Genomic DNA, 18775 nt, shown 5'->3' on the forward strand with positions numbered 1-18775 from the left:
CCATGCTGACGTCGTTCCTTCAACACAAGCGTTGTAGATTAAAAAATAAAGGAACCGAGCGTTGACTCGACAAAATAAATAAATACAACATCCTCTCATCATCATGAACAGAAACAGAAAAACACAGAAACCCATCCCAGAGCTTCACACCAGCCTCTGTCACATCGAAGGGCTTTCACAGCAGACTATCAAACAAAATAAACTTCAGAACATTTAACTCATTGAGCTTAAAACTGGAAACACACAGATGTTCACACCTCTGGAGGTCACCCTGCAGATGGACTTGCATACAACCAAACATTGTTATAGTCACATAAACGTCAGTAGCAGCTTTTTTTATTCAGTGTTTTTAACAGAAACCATTAATATGATCAATGCGTTTGATCGGGTCGTGTGAAAAAAAGAGAAAAAAGTCATACACTTTAATTAGCAGTTCTGAAAATGGAGGCTAAATATTTTGGTCAATCATATTTTGATTTCTGTAAAAACTAAATACCTCGTGGCATCTAGCTGTGATTGAAACTGGTTGATTAGTCCTGGCCTTGTTCACTGAATGAATCAAAAATCCCAATTTTATGGATCTGTAAATGCATCAGTGAACATCTGGGCTGTTGATGCACTTTGTTTTTAATTTAGTAAAAAGTTTATCAATGAAAGTTTTTCATTATTAGATTCAAATTTACACATTTAAGTTTTTACTGTCCTTACAACGAAAATCTGAATTGGCAGTTCGGAACAAAAGAAAACAAAAAAACTGGTATCAGTCAAGAAAATCCTGATCAGTGCATCTCTAGTAAAACAAAACAAAAAACAACGTAAAACAAACTCGTCTTCTCCTTAATTTGATCTTGGAAAAGTGGATTGGTTGCTGAAATTTACTTTAACTGAATGATTAAAGATTTAAACTCAAGGAAAAATTTAACCCTGTCTTTTTTAGAAAGCAAATAAACCCCCGAAGAGAGAGACAGTGAAACGATGCAGCTGCAGTTTTTATATCTACTGACAAAATGAGCGATCTAAAAACCAAGAAAAGAGGAATTAGTTTTTACTTGAGGCTGAACGAACAGGAATAAAGATACTTTATACTTCTGCAGCACATCCATCTCATATGTTTCAGACAGCATGCATAAAAAACATTCTGCCCAGAATAAGAAACGAACGCTATAATTTTATAGCCTACAGAGGAAGGTACTGGCCTTAAGAATTAAATGACAGAAGTGTGAATGTTTTGTGAATTTGTGATTATTGGAGATTGACTTTTAGCGAGTCATCTTTAAAAATTTCAGTCAACATTTTAATATATTTTAATGGCAGTTGATTAGAAATCAGACAGTTTTTATGTTATAGATTTTATATGTAAAACTTTGAAAAAAAATCAGATTTCCTCCTTCATTCAGGAAATGCATGAGCACTAAGAACTTTCACCATTTTTTGTTAAATAAACTCATCAATCACCATCATGTACTTTGATGCAGTTATCTTACTTTAAGAAATAAAAAACATCAGATGAATGCTAGGAACATGCAGTTCGATCCATGAACAGAAATGACTTTGAAAACATCAAATAATCGTATGATGTTTTCAAAATGATTATCTCAATCCAACAAACTGCAGCACATCTTTTCTCTTTGATGTATTTTAGAAAACAAAATCTGAATTGTCAGATTAGAGCTCAAAGAAAAATGAACACTGATATTTATCTTTACAGGTTTTAGATTTTGTGCTGTTTAAACTAGTTCTATAGCGTAGACACATTACAATGTCAGTGCAATTTATTTAAATTTGAATATAAATCTCAAAGTCTGATAACTAATTCAGAATTTCTGATCAGTTTAGAAATTTTAGAAAGAATAATGAAAATCCGCTGACAGATCTATTATGTTGACAACCATTAAAAACATTCAGCACTTTTTATATCTTGTTTAATCTGAACACACTTTATGAAGTGTCAAGTTGGGGTCAGAGGAATTAAAAATGTTATTTAACAGAAACTCCTCCATACATTGTGTGTCTTTTGAGGTAATTTGGTGATTTTGAGTTGCTACGGAGAATATTGTGTATGTTTCTAGAATAAATAGTATTAAATCTGAGGAACAATCTGTGATTGTGAGATATGTCTGGGAATCTGCCAGAGGAAGAGGCACCATCAGGGCTCGAAGAAAACGGAAATACACGATACAACCTGAAGATCTAAACCTTCCCCTCGGAGGAGAGCTGCATTCAGGCTGCAGCTTAACTCCACGTTTAGATCCTAAAGCAGTTTAACGGCCTCAAGCTGCATGCTGGAGCAAAATCTCAGACCTCAGAGACGACCTCCAGAGTCAAAGCAGTGAATGTGCTGGAGTTTCTATCATGGAAACGGAGCAAATGTGCAGAAAATCCAAAGCAAATGTGCTTAATTAACACGTAGGCGAGTTCATTGATACGATCAAGGAGTCAGATTGCAATGTTTAAAGGTTGTTAGTGATAATTAGGTGCCGTTTATGTGGTTTTTATAACAGCGCTACTGTCCTTAAGCTAAGCTAGCTGCTGAAAAAAAGCAAGGCTTTTCTTGCTTTCTGGGCGGTGCAGACCTCTCACACAGGGTGTAATCAGAGCAAATAGATGCTAAGTAAGATGGTGACAGAATCTGATATCTGGGTGCGTGCTAGCCTGCTGTTCTTTCCCCTGGTGTCATTTGCTAATCAAAAACAGGTTTAAATGTCACATCTCGTCACATTTTAGAGGCAGAATAAATTAATATCTTCAAAGTATGAAACGTTAAGTTTCTGTTAACTTTCAAACCATGTGGCAAATTTCAAATTCCATGAGTGCATTTGTGAGCATAATGTTTATTAGGAAGGAAAATGCATTGGTAGTAGTTATTTTATCTTTTAATGCCAGTACTGAATATCTGCTCATGCCTGCATATTGCATTAAACAATCCTCTGAAATGTTTTTCCATGACAATTACATAAAAGAGTTTTTTTTTTTCCTTAGTGTCTGAGCCAAATGAAGGAGAGAACATCTGTTTGCAGAGATACAAGCCTGAACCCAAGTGAAAAGGAAAAGCCACATATGACTTCTTCAAAAGACGCTCATTATTGATTCCTGCCCTAACAGTCAGGTTCTCACCAAGTGTCAAAGCATAAAGTGAGTCACTTTACATTTACAGAAGATGTCAAAATCTGTGCTATTTTAGCAAAATGTCACCCTTTAATACCAACGGCAACTTGCTATGTTGTTCTTTATGACTCAAGCATTAGGTCAAATAACCACAAGGAGAAATCTCACAGTACAAAAGTCAGAGAACAAAACCTAAAACAAAATTTAAAAAATAAAATCAGTACAAGTCAGCATTTTCCATCTTTCTTGTGTCAACATAAAGGAGGCGATTTAAAAAAACAACAAAGTATTGCACTGGTCTGGTGTAAGTCTATGGATGGGTGGTCATCATATGAATAACAACAACAACCAAACAGTAATACTATAATAATAATAATAATAATAATAATAATAATAATAATAATAATAATAATAATTGTAATGCTAATAAAAACAGTTCAGACTAAGGCCCCCCCACCCCCTGCCGCTCTCCTTCATTTAGCCGTTTTACCACTGCTGCCAACTGAAGTCGTCGTTGGAGCCGAAGACCAGGAAGAAGCCCAGGATGGTCCCGAAGATGACTACATTACCTGTTAACACGAGCGCGCACGCCCCCCAGGCGATCTGCAAAAAAACAGAGCATTCACAACTCAGGTCAGACCAGCAGAGGGTCTAAACAGGAGTATTAATAGAACATTTAAAGGGACTGTTAGGTAATATTATGCAAAATTCACCTTTTGCACATTTTTATACTTCCATTTGGGTTAACAAAACACCCAGGTATTTTTTGTCAATACTTTAATGAGAGAAGTGCCTACGTGAACTAAATGCAAAATTCACATTTTGGAGGTTTTTGTGCTTCCATTTAGGTTTCCACTGCTTCTATAAACATTCCAAGCACTTTAAAAACACCCAGATGGTTTTTGTTTTTTTTTGGCAATAAGTTGATGTTGTTTGGTGTCTGAAAAATGAGCCATTTCAAAAACCTTCAGAATGTAACGTCACAAATCAGCAGGCACTGCAGTTACCTAACAACCTCAGTGAAGCCCAGCCGGTTACCTAGAAACCCAAGCTGAGCTCCAGCACATTTGGTCAGCTGGTTTTACCGCTGTATGCTCTGTATAAACAAGTGATTTGTTGTTGACTTACCATGCAGAAACTACTTGTTGCATTCTTATTAGTTGTGCAGAAGGCTCTACTTCTCATTTTCAAAGATGCACGGTTGTATAATTGTGTATCTGTTTGGCTCCATTTTTTTAGGTGCAAGTGTAAATGTTGAGTTGGGGGTGTGGCCAGCAGCAGTTTATTTGATTCTAAAGTGACAAGATGCCATTTAAAGCTCATTCTGAAAGGAACAATAAATATGTAGAACTGAGCAGACTAAAATTATATTATCTAAGAATAATTTTGTACAAAAAAGTAATGAACATGTTTTGTACAACCCATTTTCAAAGAAGCGTAGTAGGTCACGTGTAAGGTTTATTTCTGGAAGAAAACCAACATAAAAACATTTAGAAACAACCAAGTCTCCATGACTTACCACTTCAGCTCTAGCAAAGATGATGGGCAGGCCAAAGGCTGAGATGACGATGCCCGTCGTGAGGAAGATGGCCAGCTCTTTGCAGGCGTTGCTGGCAGAGTCTGTGTCATCAACCACCCGCCGCGAGATGCAGTAAGGGATGGGCGAGAGGATGTAGAAGAAGAGGAGGAACAAAGGCCAGTATTTGCTGCATAAAGAAAGGAAGGGGACAAATGAAGGAGACACAATTCCACACATGCTGTGGTGATGCAGGTCAGGGATTGAATTACCAATCTTTTGCCCTTATTAGACTATTTTTAACTTCCTCAGTTAAGAAGTGTTGTTAAAAGTTTCATCAGTACATGATTTGTGCAACTATTTCTCAGAATCAGATGTCAAGTTTGGTTTGCTATCCAGTTCATGTCGGGACAGCATGTTGAAAATCATCAAGTCCAACCTTCTACTACTGCTAGATGAAGAGAGAAGGGCTTTTTAATATTATTAAATTAAAAACCTAGCAAACAGCAGACAGATTGAATTACAGGGATGTGCGTCTATTGATAATATTGCACAGATCTGCAGTAAATGCTTTATTGCAGGAACATCTTTAAAAAATGTGTACTGTGATCTGGCCTTGGAACTGCAACCTCCAGGGTTTCTGCCCATTTTCCCTGTAAACTCAATTTTTGAGACTTTTTAGTCCTTTATGATCACTTTAAAATATAAAATATCAACATCCACGATAAGTTTATGGTGCAGACTTTACATACAGCACAGCAAAAACCAGAATGAAAGAAGAGATGATTAGTAAAAAGGGACAAGAGGAAAGGAAGGACCGATGGACAGAAGGGAGGAAATAAAAAAGGACAGAAAAAGGGAAGCAGAACAAGAAAGGAAAAAAGGTAGAAACAATGGAAAAACAAATCAAGGAAGAAAGAGAATCAGAAAGGAGAAAGAAATGAAGGAGGACAAGGGATGAATAAAAGGACAAAATGAAGGAAAGAATGAAGGACACAAGTAAGATATGGAAAAGACAAAAAAGAAGCAACAACGGCAGACGGGACAGAAGAAAGATTGAAAGAATGCACAAAGGAAAGAAAGAAGAAAGACTGAAAACTAAAGGAAAAACAAAAGGAGGGACAGAAGCAAGGCCCTGAGGAAGAGAGAAAGGAAAGAGGAAAGGTAATGAGGAAGTGAAGAACAGAGACATGAGAAAGGAAGTTAGGAGGACACAAAGGAGGAAGAAATGTAGGACTATAGGAAGGAAACAAAGAATGATTTAATGGAGGAAGAAACGTATAAAGGAAGGACAAAACTTTTAGACAAAGGAATAGTGAATTGTCTGGACATAAATATATTTGTCCATTCAGACGTGGAAAATGTGAAATCAAAATTTCGAGAGTCTAAATGTCCTCTTTTCACATTCTGTCCGGGGCATCCAGAGGGCATTTACACACAAACTATAAAACAACTGAGTGAGAGTTCAATTGATTGATTGACTTTGTGATATCATATTATTACAGATGAATAATTTTTTGTGTGTAATTTTTCTAGAGTATAACTGAAAAAGTGACCTATTGTTATGTATTACTTTTCTAATACATTATTTCTATTATTATTTATATCAAGATATCTAAAAGTGATTTTTGCACTTGGTGACTTATGAAATGTATTCTTTCTAACCACATAGAGAAGGAACATTTTAAAAATGCAACAATCAAAAGTCTAATTAAGTAAACAGAGTATGACTGAAGTGTTTTCAGGACTGTTACTGCTTTATTTGGAAATCAAAATCTGGTCACCCTAACAAAATCAATGTTTTTCCAGACAGGCTGCGTATGAACTCTGACCCTCATTAAAGGCTGCACTGGGCTCACACATTGATTCCCACACACCCTAACACAGTGTGTGATGGTTGTACTCACTCATATACTGGTAGGGCACATCCAAGCATGAGGAACATGAGGCCGATGGCCCCTCCGAAGGAGAGGCTGATGAGAGCTGTAAAAGAGGCAGAGGATTTCAGACTCAGTTAGCATCACAGTAACGCCACAGAACCGGCTGAGGACCGAGGCTTTTATAATGTGATGGTCCGGCTGATTTCACGTGGAACCGCTTGTCGTGCTATTAGGAGCTGCTGGCTAACAACAGCCGTTAATCCGAGCAACGAAATTAGCTACAAGAGCAGCTCAGGGAAAACGCGGGCTAACAAGAACGACATTAACTGCGATTTTACACGTTATTTACTACATATTAATAAATGTGGAAGCTGGGAAACAGACGCTAACAAACACTGCGGGTGATTCAGCTAGATTCAGTGAACGGCGGAACCGTTGCTAATATGCACCCTCCGTTAGCTGGATGGGTGTTTTAAACGCATCACTCTTCTCCTGCGCATTTTAAAGCCGCTTCCATTTAAATAAAAAGGAATCGTCAAGGAAAGCTGGGGCGTTTTTTATACCCTTGATCCCGGCCATTTCTCCTGGACAAAAGCTCGACACACTGCCCTGACGGATGACAACAGTACCCCCTCTTCTTCTCCTCCCCTTCTCCCCTCCTCTACGGATGAGGAGTTCCGAATATGGGGCTTTCGCGTGTTACTGCTACAATCGGAATTTTACATTTTCACATAAAAACTAGAGGATCAACCTCTTTATTCTTTAACGTTACTACACTTTTTAGCAATGTTCCATCAAGCAAGGATCATTAGCACGCTTAAGTCCATGGTTACACGTTTATAAAAATGTATCTTAATTTACCCTATCTACAATAAATGCAAATATATTATTACACATAGCTAGTGGTAATTAGTAACTAGTTACATTTACATGCAAAACTTTGAGGAGAAAAAACTTTTACAATTAGTTTAACTGCACTGTACTTTTTAATTTTACTGGAGTAGCTTCACTGAATGACTGTAATTTCTTTTTAAGAAAGTACTTTAAAAGCGAAAAACCTGCACCTGGCTGGAATTCACTGACTGTACAATGTGTTGCAGAAGTACTTACCTTTAGTACTTATTCATATTTTTTTTTTACATTGGGACAACGAACTTCAATGTGATATGATATGCCAGCTCTAGATTTTGTTGTTGTTGTAAACAAGCCTTGGTGTTCTGCCTCTTGAGTAAATACTTGAGCTGAAATTAAAATTTCACATAATTTGCATATCAGCTGTGTCTAGATCTGAATTTTGTATGTGTCCCCATGCCTATTTCTTCTCATATTATTAAAATTTTGTTAGCCTATTATTTCGACTGTTTTCTCCAACATTAGTATCACAACATTGTGACATTATTCAATTATGACGAATTGGAGCTCCCTGTTTGAAAGACAGCTCGGCCTACTGTCTGTTTCCACATTCTGACAGCAGGGCCGAATTCCGATTTTAATCGGTGGCTATGAAGACGTCATGGGACTGCGACAATTTAAAATGAAAAAATTTAAAGGAAAATGCTAATTGCTTCACCAAAATAAACCTGCATCAAATATCAAGGTTTTATTATGTTCGTCCTTTAATGTGTAAATGTTGATTTTTTTTTTTTGTAAATACTTGGTTTCCAGCCCGGAAGTAACACATTCTACTTCCGCCTACCTTGTCGGTCCATTCAGCAAAGATGGCGAGTGGAGGGGTGGCCGTGGCTTCGCTATGGACCGAAGTGAACCGCTGCGGACAGAGTGGTGACTACACCCGAGCTCTGAAGGCGCTTTCTAAGAGTAAGAGTCAATTCCTGACAGGGCCGTCTTTAAAACCCGAGCCGCGGTTGCTGTTAGCGACATACTCTGCTGGGGATCATTGCTACTTAATAGCATGTTGCTAAGCTAAAAATGTCAACTCTGTTAAGAGAGACATTCCGTTTTTTGTTGTTTGAGAACCTCAGTGTTTCAGTTTATGAAACAGACGAGGAAGGTGTGTTGTGTTTTTATGTTACGTCATTATTGAGTTAAATTTTCTCACTAGATTTTGCACCGGTGTATTCTGACCAATGACGTGTCCCTACCCTGACCTACTGTTGAGCTAAGAGGAGTTGATTACCACTTCAACTTTCATATTTTGATTTCAAGTCAAAGTCAGATCTGTTAAAACTAAAATAATAAACACACATACACATATTCAACATTGACATTTCGTTGTTTTGCATAAGTAGCAAAAGGACATGATACTGCATTGCATCAAAATGATAGATATTTTTTATTTCACGTAGTAGTGAATAAAATGAAAAAATAAAAGATTAGTGCACTTATAATTATTAATTAGGTCTTCAGAATATTAGGATATTATGTTGTTGTGATGTAGTGTTCCTAACTGTGCATCCCTAGTTGTTTACAAACTAAAACTGGGTTGATAAAACTGCTTTTATTATTTTATTTAATAACTTGTTTTTCTTTTCTCTGCCTCTGCTATAGTTCTGCATGAGAACAGGGACGATGTGACGGCCCTTCACTGTAAGATTGTTTGTCTTGTTCAGAATGGGAGCTTCAAGGAGGCGCTGAACGTCATGAACATTCACACCAAAGTGCTTGGGAGGTAAACAACTACCAAAATATTAAATTGTTTATGTTTCACATAGGGCTGCAACTAACAATTGTTTTAGTATTCTATTGATTTAACAATTAATTGGCAATTCCTGCAGATTTTCATTTAAACACTTAAGCCTTTTTTATACAACATTAGAAATGCAATAAAAGATGCAAATAAACATTTTATTAACTAAAATGCAATAAAAATTTGTTTTTTCCACACTTGATCTTTTGTAGCTCCAGTTAAAAAATGCTTCAACATGTGAGAAACTCATCCCACTGTGCTTGACTTAACATCAGTACAGTGTAGGACTAATCTGTTGAATATATTTTCAATTAACTGATTAATAATTTGACAGCAAAAGGTACTTAATCTGAGATCTTTCTTATGCATAATTTGAACCAGGTGATGTTAAAACTATGTCACTTGAGGAGCATAACATATTTACAGACAGGGTTTTTTTTATATATCTTAAGAGCAAAATGTATATAATTTGTGCTGTTTTGACTTAATTACTGCTCTGATTTTGTAATTTGTTGAGTCTGGGTGCTCCATTTAACGATAAATTAATTACTACATTAGTTGGCGATTATTTCAATAATCGGTTCAAAGCGATTAATAAAATTAATAGTTTTGTGATGCTTTAAAAAATAAACATAATCACAAAAACCTTCAGTTTTTAGAACAAAAGAAGAATCAGTTTGATTAGAGTGCATATTTAAACTGTCTGAATCTGGGAAATGTAATTTTGTCTCCTTTTTTTCTCTTTTTAAATATTTTTATATATTAGTGACGTCGTATTTGAGAAGGCATACTGTGAGTATCGGCTGAACAGAGTGGAAAGTGCGCTGAAGACCATTGAAAGTGCTCCTGACCAGACAGACAAGCTGAAGGAACTTTATGGTCAAGTGGTGAGACTGTTTAATGTTTTTACTGTTGTCTTTTCTTGGAGAAAATTGTACTTATTATTGGTGTTCATGTAGCTTGTATTTCTGATATGTATCACTATAAGTACACATAATTACACCCGCTAATGTCCTGGTTTAATTTTCTACTAAATCCCAGTAATGGCGTCATGGAGACAGAGATTAAGCTTTTATTGTTCAGTGTAATGACTTTTCCTGGTGCACTGTGGCTTCATGCTTCCTGTTCAGATCCTATTAGTGTGTCAGATGATCTGAACTCTTCTCTTTGTGTAGCTGTACAGACTGGAGCGCTACGACGAGTGCAAGACCGTCTACACAGACCTGATCAGGAACTCTCAGGATGAGTACGAGGAGGAGAGGAAGACCAACCTGGCTGCCGTAGTGGCTGCGATGAGTCAGTGGGAGAAGGTGCCGATGGTAATACTCAAACATAGATCACATTTAATCTTTTTTCACTACAAAACATGTAAAATTAACAATTATCTACAATTTTGACGAGTTCAGTATTTTTAAAAACTTTTTTTCATATTGTGGCGATTCAGCTTTCTTTTCTCAGTTTATGTTTTTATTTATGTTTTATTTTTATTTTGTTTATGACACAAGATAAACTACGAGAATGATATATAAAGTGAATAATAGAGAACATACTTATTGTTTATTCACTCAAATATCTTGAAACTAAGAGATTTGGTTAAAGAGATTTTTGCCAATTCATTTACAGAAGTTCTTTGTCTTAAACTCAAGTGACAGAAATAACAGAAGGAAGTATGATTTCAAAAATAAAACTGTGTGTACTACTTTAAAACAGTTGTGTATGGAGTGAAATTATGGAATAGTTTGAATGAGAAGTTGAAAAAATGCTCCACTATGAGCCAATTAAAAACACTTTATAACAAAAAAAAAATAAAGTTTAACAAATTTAGAGTCAACAACGGAGGGAATGATATACGGTTTGCAACTTATATTGCTAACTTAATGTGAAATTTTATTTTGTAAATATTGAGAAAGAGAAAGGGTTTATGCAAGATTTTTCTTCTTCCTGCTCACTCGAGCATAGTTAGTGTTGTAAGATAGTGAACTTGTAAATTATTTCTAAAACTTGTAAAATTGAGTGAATAAACTCATTATTTCTTTTATATTCATTTGTTTTTGAGAAAAGCTGAACACTAAACATTCATCAATGGTCAGAACCAAATTAAACACCCAAAAATTCACAATAAACTGAATAAAGTTGCTTGAATGTGATTTTATTGTTGTTGTTTTTTTAAAAACTGATCTAGAGTCGATCTTTTTTCCTTTGCAGGAGGATCTGGGTCTTTCCGAGTCGACGTATGAGCTCTGTTACAACACTGCCTGCGCTCTGATTGGTCAAGGGCAGCTGGCGGAGGCCTTCAACACACTACGGCAAGCGGAAGGTCAGCATGTTTATCGTTACTCACCTCGTCGAACTGCTACATTTCCATTCATGTTTAAATCAAGTGTTTGATATTAACTGGTTAATATTTTTTCTGTTTTTGGCAGAACTTTGTAGAGTCTCATTGGCAGAGGATTCGGTAAGTCATTGCTTTTATTTTGTTTATAAAAAATAATTCCAGATGCTATAAATGCCTGTTGTTATCCTACAAGTTTGTAAAGTTGTGAATTATTGAGAAAATAACAGGTTTGAGAAGATTATGAAAGCTGCTGCTCATAATTCTTCAATAGTTTATTATTATAATAAAAGTACATAAAAGGGCATATCATGCATTGTAAATTTATATTTGTTTTTGCAAATATATAAAATATTTTCCAGATAATTGCACACATAATCTATTTGCTAAAATAAAAGATTTCCAGACTTTAATTACTTATTGGAGAATTTTACCCAATTAATTCCTTTCAGTACAGATCATGTGACTAAACATTTGCTTTTGATATAAAAATTGATCAAAAATAAAAGCAAATGTCAATCATTGCAAACAATATTTCCATTTATTAGTAATCATTTGTCAGTGTGGACAATTTTTAAATGCGACTTTATTCCTCAATTTATTTTATTAATCTATTGTTTAGTGTAATTTTAAATCACATTCCTCCAAGGAAACTCATTCATTTATATTTTTATATATTTTATTGCATTGCAGTTTTGTATTTATTCCACAATCACAAAATAAATTGCACACAGATTTGCTCTATCAAACTATGAATTAATTATATGCAAAATGTTCCACGTCCAACAGGACAGAAATAAATGAATAAAATTAAGCTTTTCTTCTTTTTTTTTTTACAGGTGTTTAGAATGTGAAATGCAAGTTTAAACTGGAAGTTAATAAAATAGACCTCTCTAGTCATTTTACACCTTCAAAATGTTATAACTGAAACTTTTTGAGCTAACTTTGAAGCCTTTGTTCTGTTTAAAAACTGTACAATCAAAACTATTACAATATTTAGATTATTTATTAAATTGTGAATTAATTTGATCATTCGTTTTAGAGGCATTCAACTTAAAATCAGCTATTGTGTTTGTCGCTTGAAGATTGTTTAATTTTGCCACCAGACAGCGACCATTTGTCTGCCTGTTTCAGGACGTGACTGAAGAAGACATTGAGTCAGAGCTGGCGGTCATCCATTCTCAGATGGCGTACATCATGCAGCTGCAGGGCCGAACAGACGAGGCTTTGCAGCTCTACAACCAGGTCATCAAGCTCAAGTGAGTCCAGACTCTGCACAAGACGTGTTACTGAAATGATAATAGTGTTAAAAATATTTTTACTTGGGAGGCAAACGATTAATAAACTTACGATTGTGGATTAATGGTTTATTTGGTTAAAATTAGTTTTAATCGATTAGACCTTATTTCAGTGTTGTAGTTTGGCCGCCATCCAGCAGAGGGCGCCGCTGGTCATCCTTTAGCGGCCCAGAAGCAAAGATGGCGGCCGGTGTGGGTTTATAAACTCACTTTGTGCGGTTCTGTTTAGAAATATAAAAGCTCAACAAGCTAACTAAGTTTTATCCTAATGGCGCTCATTCTGCCGAGCTGAAAAAGCAACTTGTCAATAAAAATGACTAATATGAGGATGTGATAAAACAAAAGCTGAGGGTTTAGCGGAGAAAATTTGAAGCATGATGGAAAAAACGTGATTTTTATGGCTTTGGTGAGTTAACGCACTTCATGGAGCGAAGTTTTAAAATTTCTTCAAGCACTACAGACAGTACTGTATGAATATCTGTACGTTATTCTTTTAATCTTTTATTTTTCTATTCAGCAACCTGAGAGGTTCCTGACAAACTCTACATATTATAAAACAATTAGCCCTTTATGTAATGGAAACGCAGATTTTTAAGAACATGACCACTTCAGGTCAGCTCATTTTAAACAGTGTTTCTCGTTTTAACATCTTGAATGGCTGATCCACGGTAATCTGATCTGGTTCCAGGCCCTCTGATGTCGGGCTTCTGGCTGTGACCGCCAACAACATCATCACAATCAATAAGGTAGGGACAGAGCTAGCCATCCTAAAGCGAAGCCTCCTCAACTAAAAACGCCTGATAATAACAGCCTTTCTGTTCTTTTAGGACCAAAACGTGTTCGACTCAAAGAAAAAAGTGAAGCTGACAAACGCAGAAGGTGTAGAATACAAACTGGCAAAGAAGCAGCTGCAGGCCATCGAGTTCAACAAAGCGCTGCTGGCCATGTACACTAATCAGGTGAGGAAAATGCTCTGATTTCATCCACTTCTTCTGCATTTTATGGCTTTGTTGTAATCCAATTTGGCTTTGTGGTCTGGATGCAAACAGGCTGACCAGTGCAGGAAACTGTCGTCCAGTCTTCAGTCTCAGAACCCGGGTCACCCTCGACCCGTCCTCATCCAGGCGGCTCAGCTGTGCAGGGAGAAGCAGCACAGCAAGGCGGTGGAGCTCCTGCAGGTGAGCATCCTGATCCACACCCTGATTCACATCCGTCATGTCTGGATGAAATGCTGCCTACTGTTCAGATCAACAGTAGGCCTGAAATGATTAATAGTGATGAGTCAATTATTGAAATAATTGTCAACTAATTTGCAATTAATTACTATAAAGATCATAATAATTAATTAATTTTTCAGATCTCACTAAAACCAACCAACTACAAAACAAACAATTCCTAAAACTTTTTTTTTTCTTGCCTTCATTAATAATGAGTATAAATCTTCTTATTTATTTTTGCCAAATGTGGGAACATTTTACAACTAAAACATGTCATAATCTCACGTGGAAACATTAAGATGACTGTTATTTCCAAGAACAGTAGAAAAAGAATATCTGCTTGTGTTTGAGGATCAATGATTTAAACTTTTATTGTTTTTGTTTTGCAGCAATTCTCTGAGCAAAACCCAGAAAGCGCATCTGGCATTAAACTAACAATGGCACAACTGTATTTAGTACAAGGTACTGACACGCTCCAGACAAAATTTCCTTTTATTTTATGCTTATGTTTTAAAGATAGGTGTGGGAGTCATTCAGCTTTAATGTGTTTAACTCATAGCAAGATGACAAATACCAAAAATAAAACCCGTCTTTGATGCTTCTGCTGTTCAGGTCACGTTACAAAAGCCTGTGACGTCCTCAGATCCATTGAAGAGTTCAAGCACAAAGCAGGAATGGTGAGAATATTTACTCTTTTAGGGACTGCTAGATTATTAAGGGTTTCTATAAAATCAAAGTGATCTGGTAGTTTAGTATTTTATTTAAAATGTGTGTATTGTTGTAGGTTTCAGCTCTAGTAACCATGTACTCCCATGAAGAGGATATCGACGGCGCTATTGACGTTTTCAAGCAAGCTATAGAGTATTACCAAGCGGAACAGGTTAGTCAGTTTTTCAGCTTTGTTTCCTTAATGTTGCCTTGGAAACAACAGCAAAAACACAACCTTACTAAGTATTTTTGTCTAGTTTCTAATACAACTATTTTACTACACTTGAAATAGGACAAAACTAACATGTCAACAACATATAGGAGCTTGTTCTAAGTAATTAATAATTCCTTAATATTGATGACAAAGTAAGATAAGAAGACATATCCCTCATGTTATAAGTGGAAAAATGTCCCAGTGGAACTAATACTTGATCAAAACACTCTTAAGTATGAACAGTAGAAGTACCACTAATAGTGGCGCCTTTGGTATTTATAAAACATTTATTCCATAAAATTGGAATTTATTCAATGTAAAAAATATAAAAGGTTGGATATATTTCCAGTTTTCAGTGTAATTTAATATTTCTGCTTGTTTAAGGCTTTTCCACATCTTTACCACTATTTCTTTATTTTTTTAGCCCTTAGTGTCCCAATTGTTTCTGTGTGTTTCCACTATACTTTTCATATTTATTGAGATATATTATTTATAATTATTTTATTAAATTATTTGACTTGCCTTTGAGAGTTGCTGTTTTTTTTTAATTATTATTATTTAATGGTGCTTTTCTTCATGCCCAATGTAATAAAATAAATTCTGATTTAGAGCCAATAACGGTGAAGGAGGCTGTAGATATTCGATCTCAGAATCATGTTTGAGTTGGTTTATGGTAAAGTGGTTTTATAAAAGTCTCAGCAGACTTTCTTCTTCTTTTTCTTCTTCTGCTTCTGCTTCTTCTTTTTCTTCTTCTGCTTCTTCTTTTTCTTTTTCTTCCTCTTCACAGCCCGGATCTGCTGCACATCTGGCTCTGGTGCGAGAAGCTGCAAACTTCAAACTGAAGCACGGACGTAAAAAAGAAGCCATCAGTGACCTGGAGCAACTGTGGAAGTGAGTCCTGCAGAAACACTTCCAGATTTTGTTCCAGATGTACGTAATTTTTTTTCTTTGTTTGTTTGTTTTTATTTACATTTTCTTCTTTTCAACACAGACAAAACACAAACGACGTTCACACACTGGCACAACTTATCTCTGCTTATTCTCTGGTGGACACGGATAAAGCCAAATCGTATCCTTTCAAAGTTATTTCACTTGATGTTGTAAATTCAAGCATTCTTTGGTTTTTGTTGCTTAAAATAATAATTTACAGTTTTTTTCTGACAGGAATTAAATTTTTTTTAGCTGTAGAGTAGAATGATGAAAAAAGTTATTAAAATATTGGAATGATGATTATAGAACAAGATTTGTACTGGTGCTTGAAATCCTTGAAATTCAACTCGGCGTTTTCAAGTTTTGGAAAGTGCTTGATTTCTGGATAAAGTCCTTGAAAGTGCTTGATATTTAAACTGCAAAGTTTTGCAATTAAAAGCCCAAATTTGGAAATTCTAACGGTTAAAACCAGATACTTTTTAACACTTAAAAAGTATCAGTTATTTCTTTATTTACTGTTATTAAAAATAAAATAACTGAATGAATCACAATGTTAACTGTAATTTAACAGTTAAATACCACATCTGAAGCGAACAGTTGAAAATGTACCTGGAAAACGCTTGAAAAGTGCTTGAATTTTCCTGGTTGCATGTCAAACAAGGTGAAGGTTTTGGCACAGATTTGTTGAGCGTCCTTAACGTCTGTCTCCAGGCTGAGCAAGCACCTGCCGTCTGCAGACACCATGTCCTTCAACGTGGACGTGGACGAACTGGAGAACTCTCACGGTGCCACTTATGTCAGGAAAAAAGCCGGCAAAGTGGTCGGAGAAAACCTTCCAAAGGAAATTGGGTAAAATTTTTACACCAAAGAGTAATGCTTGATTTGTAATAATCAGTAAATACTGATCATTTATTTTTCTTTCAGCCAAGGCGAGGTCAAAAAGAAGAAGAAAAAGAAGAAAGGTATGCCGATGTTCATGTTTCCTACGTCTGTTGAAGACAGAACCGGTCCCACGTCATTTTTTCTTTGTTTTGTTTTTTTTTTTAAGGCAAACTTCCTAAGAATTACGATCCCAAAGCGACGCCAGACCCGGAGAGGTGGCTTCCAATGAGGGAGCGCTCCTACTACAGAGGCAAGAAGAAGGGGAAGAAGAAGGAGGCGATAGGAAAAGGCACACAGGGAGCGACGGCAGCAGCTTCAGCCGAGCTGTGAGTGAATGAACCCGCGTACCGTTTTATAAAACATCATCAAAACAGAAAATTATATAAACAAAACAATGGGAAAATATTTTACTTTCACCCCTCCTGTCTTCATGTTCAGTGCCTTTTTGATTTGCTTTGTTTTGGAACATTTGAAGGTCCTTTTTATTAAAAAGGTTACCTAAAACAGAACTAATCTGAGTTGCTGAACCTTAGACTACAGTGCAAAGCCACTAATCCTGTTGTCAGAATGCCGTCTGGAGGTCAAACCTTTCAGTCTCTGTCTGTGACCTCTGTCTAACCACAGTGCGGTTCTTCTTTTTTTCCAGTGACGCCAGTAAAACCGCCACCAGCCCCCCGACGTCTCCCAGACCTGGGCTGGCGACCGGCTCGTCCACAGCGCCCAGCGGCAGCGGCGTGGTCCCTCCACGACAGCAGAAACCTTCATCTGGAGCCACACGCAAAAAGGCACCACAGAAGAAGAAGAAGGGCGGCAAAGGAGGCTGGTAGTGATGTTTATGAACAACAGAGAGACGTCTGGAGGTTTTCATTTCAAGTTATTTAGTTTTTTCCCCCCTCTCTTCTGGTAATTTATCCAGATGTGCAACCAAAACGTGCTCTTTGCTCTCCTGCAGCTGTATCTTATTTTGATGATAGATGATGAAATTACAGTAAGTAATTAAAGGACACTCAATAAAAATGCTTTTTATTGTTTGGAAATAGTGTTTATGCTTTTGTTTAGCTCAGAACAAGAAAACTACAAACAGCTGAACTGTATATTTGCATCGACTGTGCAATGAATGGTATTTTTCTAACCCTGTAAGAAAAATGAACTGTATTTTACAGCTTCAGAAAAAGTCAGAATGGACCTTAACTGTCACTTTGATAACCTTGACATTGTTTGCTGTTTATTTTTTCTTTTTAAACTATTACTAAGAGCCATTTTATGACCTGCGCTGTCTGGAAGCTCAAAGAAACAGATTTATTTCCACACAATAAGCTGTGGTTTTTATTTCACTGCTATCCTTAGGGATTTCACACACGCACACACACACTTACACCTTTGTTTCTTCATATATCTCTTCAATTTCAGTCTGCTGCAGGGAAGCATGTTTTTTTTAAGTGTTGCAGTGGATAATAACTTATGATTCACTTGCATGCTAAAATACGACTATTTTGGCCCAACAGGCGTCCATTTTGTTAAGTCTTAATAAATCTCTGAACGACGAGTCTGTTTGCTTTTGTTTTAAACATTTTTGTTTTTCTCTAGAAATACATTTATATACAACTACATATTTTAAAAAAACATGAAAAAAAAACTTTTTTCACTTTATAGAGTGAAACTAAATTTATTTTACATAGAGAAATGCTTTTATGACTATGGCTTACAGAGAATGGAAACCCCAAACTCAGTGTCTCGGAATGTACACAATACATAAAATTTAAAAAAAACTTTAGCTTCTCAATAGTAGATTCACTTCAACTTTTTGGATATGTGTGTATGATTTGTACTAAAAAAAACAACTATTTTTATAGTTACATAGTGGCTTTGTTCCAAATCCAAATGTCTGGTCCTGGGTTCCAGCTATTCATTTAAATGCAAGAATAAAAACTGTACAATATCTTCTGGCCCAATTTCTTTTTGACAATCAGTGATTTAAAGTAATTTTTGATGTTATATTTTTCTGCTAGGAATTTGTCATTCCAAAAAACATTCTCTACCTTAAGG

General features: G+C 36.0%; 3 protein-coding genes across 3 annotated transcripts in view; 2 read left to right on the plus strand and 1 right to left on the minus strand.

Annotated features, from left to right (window-relative positions):
- Positions 1 to 2186, plus strand: part of LOC103152192 (signal recognition particle subunit SRP72-like) — a 5653-nt gene extending 3467 nt beyond the window's left edge. The window contains exon 5 of the mRNA XM_007572562.2: positions 2133 to 2186. Within this exon, the coding sequence (XP_007572624.1) occupies positions 2133 to 2186 (54 nt within the window). The remainder of the gene's footprint in view (positions 1 to 2132) is intronic.
- LOC103152177 (leptin receptor overlapping transcript-like 1) lies at positions 321 to 7174 on the minus strand. Its single transcript, XM_007572543.2, has 4 exons — positions 7065 to 7174; positions 6529 to 6604; positions 4625 to 4811; positions 321 to 3708 (listed from the first exon to the last, which is right to left on the minus strand). The coding sequence occupies exons 1-4, from the start codon at positions 7078 to 7080 to the stop codon at positions 3592 to 3594; spliced, it is 396 nt and encodes a 131-aa protein (XP_007572605.1). The 5' UTR covers positions 7081 to 7174; the 3' UTR covers positions 321 to 3591.
- Positions 7175 to 8179: 1005 nt separating this feature from the next.
- Positions 8180 to 18275, plus strand: srp72 (signal recognition particle 72). The gene is made up of 19 exons (XM_007572544.2): positions 8180 to 8319; positions 9010 to 9130; positions 9915 to 10035; positions 10324 to 10467; positions 11354 to 11465; positions 11572 to 11603; positions 12615 to 12739; positions 13467 to 13524; positions 13606 to 13737; positions 13828 to 13956; positions 14385 to 14457; positions 14608 to 14672; positions 14780 to 14875; positions 15705 to 15808; positions 15909 to 15986; positions 16559 to 16696; positions 16772 to 16809; positions 16896 to 17055; positions 17376 to 18275. The coding sequence occupies exons 1-19, from the start codon at positions 8220 to 8222 to the stop codon at positions 17554 to 17556; spliced, it is 2007 nt and encodes a 668-aa protein (XP_007572606.1). The 5' UTR covers positions 8180 to 8219; the 3' UTR covers positions 17557 to 18275.
- Positions 18276 to 18775: the final 500 nt, after the last annotated feature.

Source organism: Poecilia formosa, unplaced genomic scaffold (genome assembly GCF_000485575.1).
Source record: "Poecilia formosa unplaced genomic scaffold, Poecilia_formosa-5.1.2 Scaffold303, whole genome shotgun sequence".
Lineage (NCBI taxonomy): Eukaryota > Metazoa > Chordata > Actinopteri > Cyprinodontiformes > Poeciliidae > Poecilia > Poecilia formosa.

Bases quoted from the DNA above. Each gene is read 5' to 3' on its own strand.
- LOC103152177 (XM_007572543.2), bottom strand. The intron at 4,812-6,528 runs GTGAGTACAACC...TTCTTTATGCAG, and splicing joins TGTGCCCTACCAGTATATGA to CAAATACTGGCCTTTGTTCC. The intron at 3,709-4,624 runs GTAAGTCATGGA...GTTTTTTTGCAG, and splicing joins TCTTTGCTAGAGCTGAAGTG to ATCGCCTGGGGGGCGTGCGC.
- srp72 (XM_007572544.2), top strand. From the start codon at position 8,220: ATGGCGAGTGGAGGGGTGGCCGTGGCTTCGCTATGGACCGAAGTGAAC. The intron at 13,738-13,827 runs GTGAGGAAAATG...GGATGCAAACAG, and splicing joins TGGCCATGTACACTAATCAG to GCTGACCAGTGCAGGAAACT. The intron at 14,458-14,607 runs GTACTGACACGC...TCTGCTGTTCAG, and splicing joins ACAACTGTATTTAGTACAAG to GTCACGTTACAAAAGCCTGT.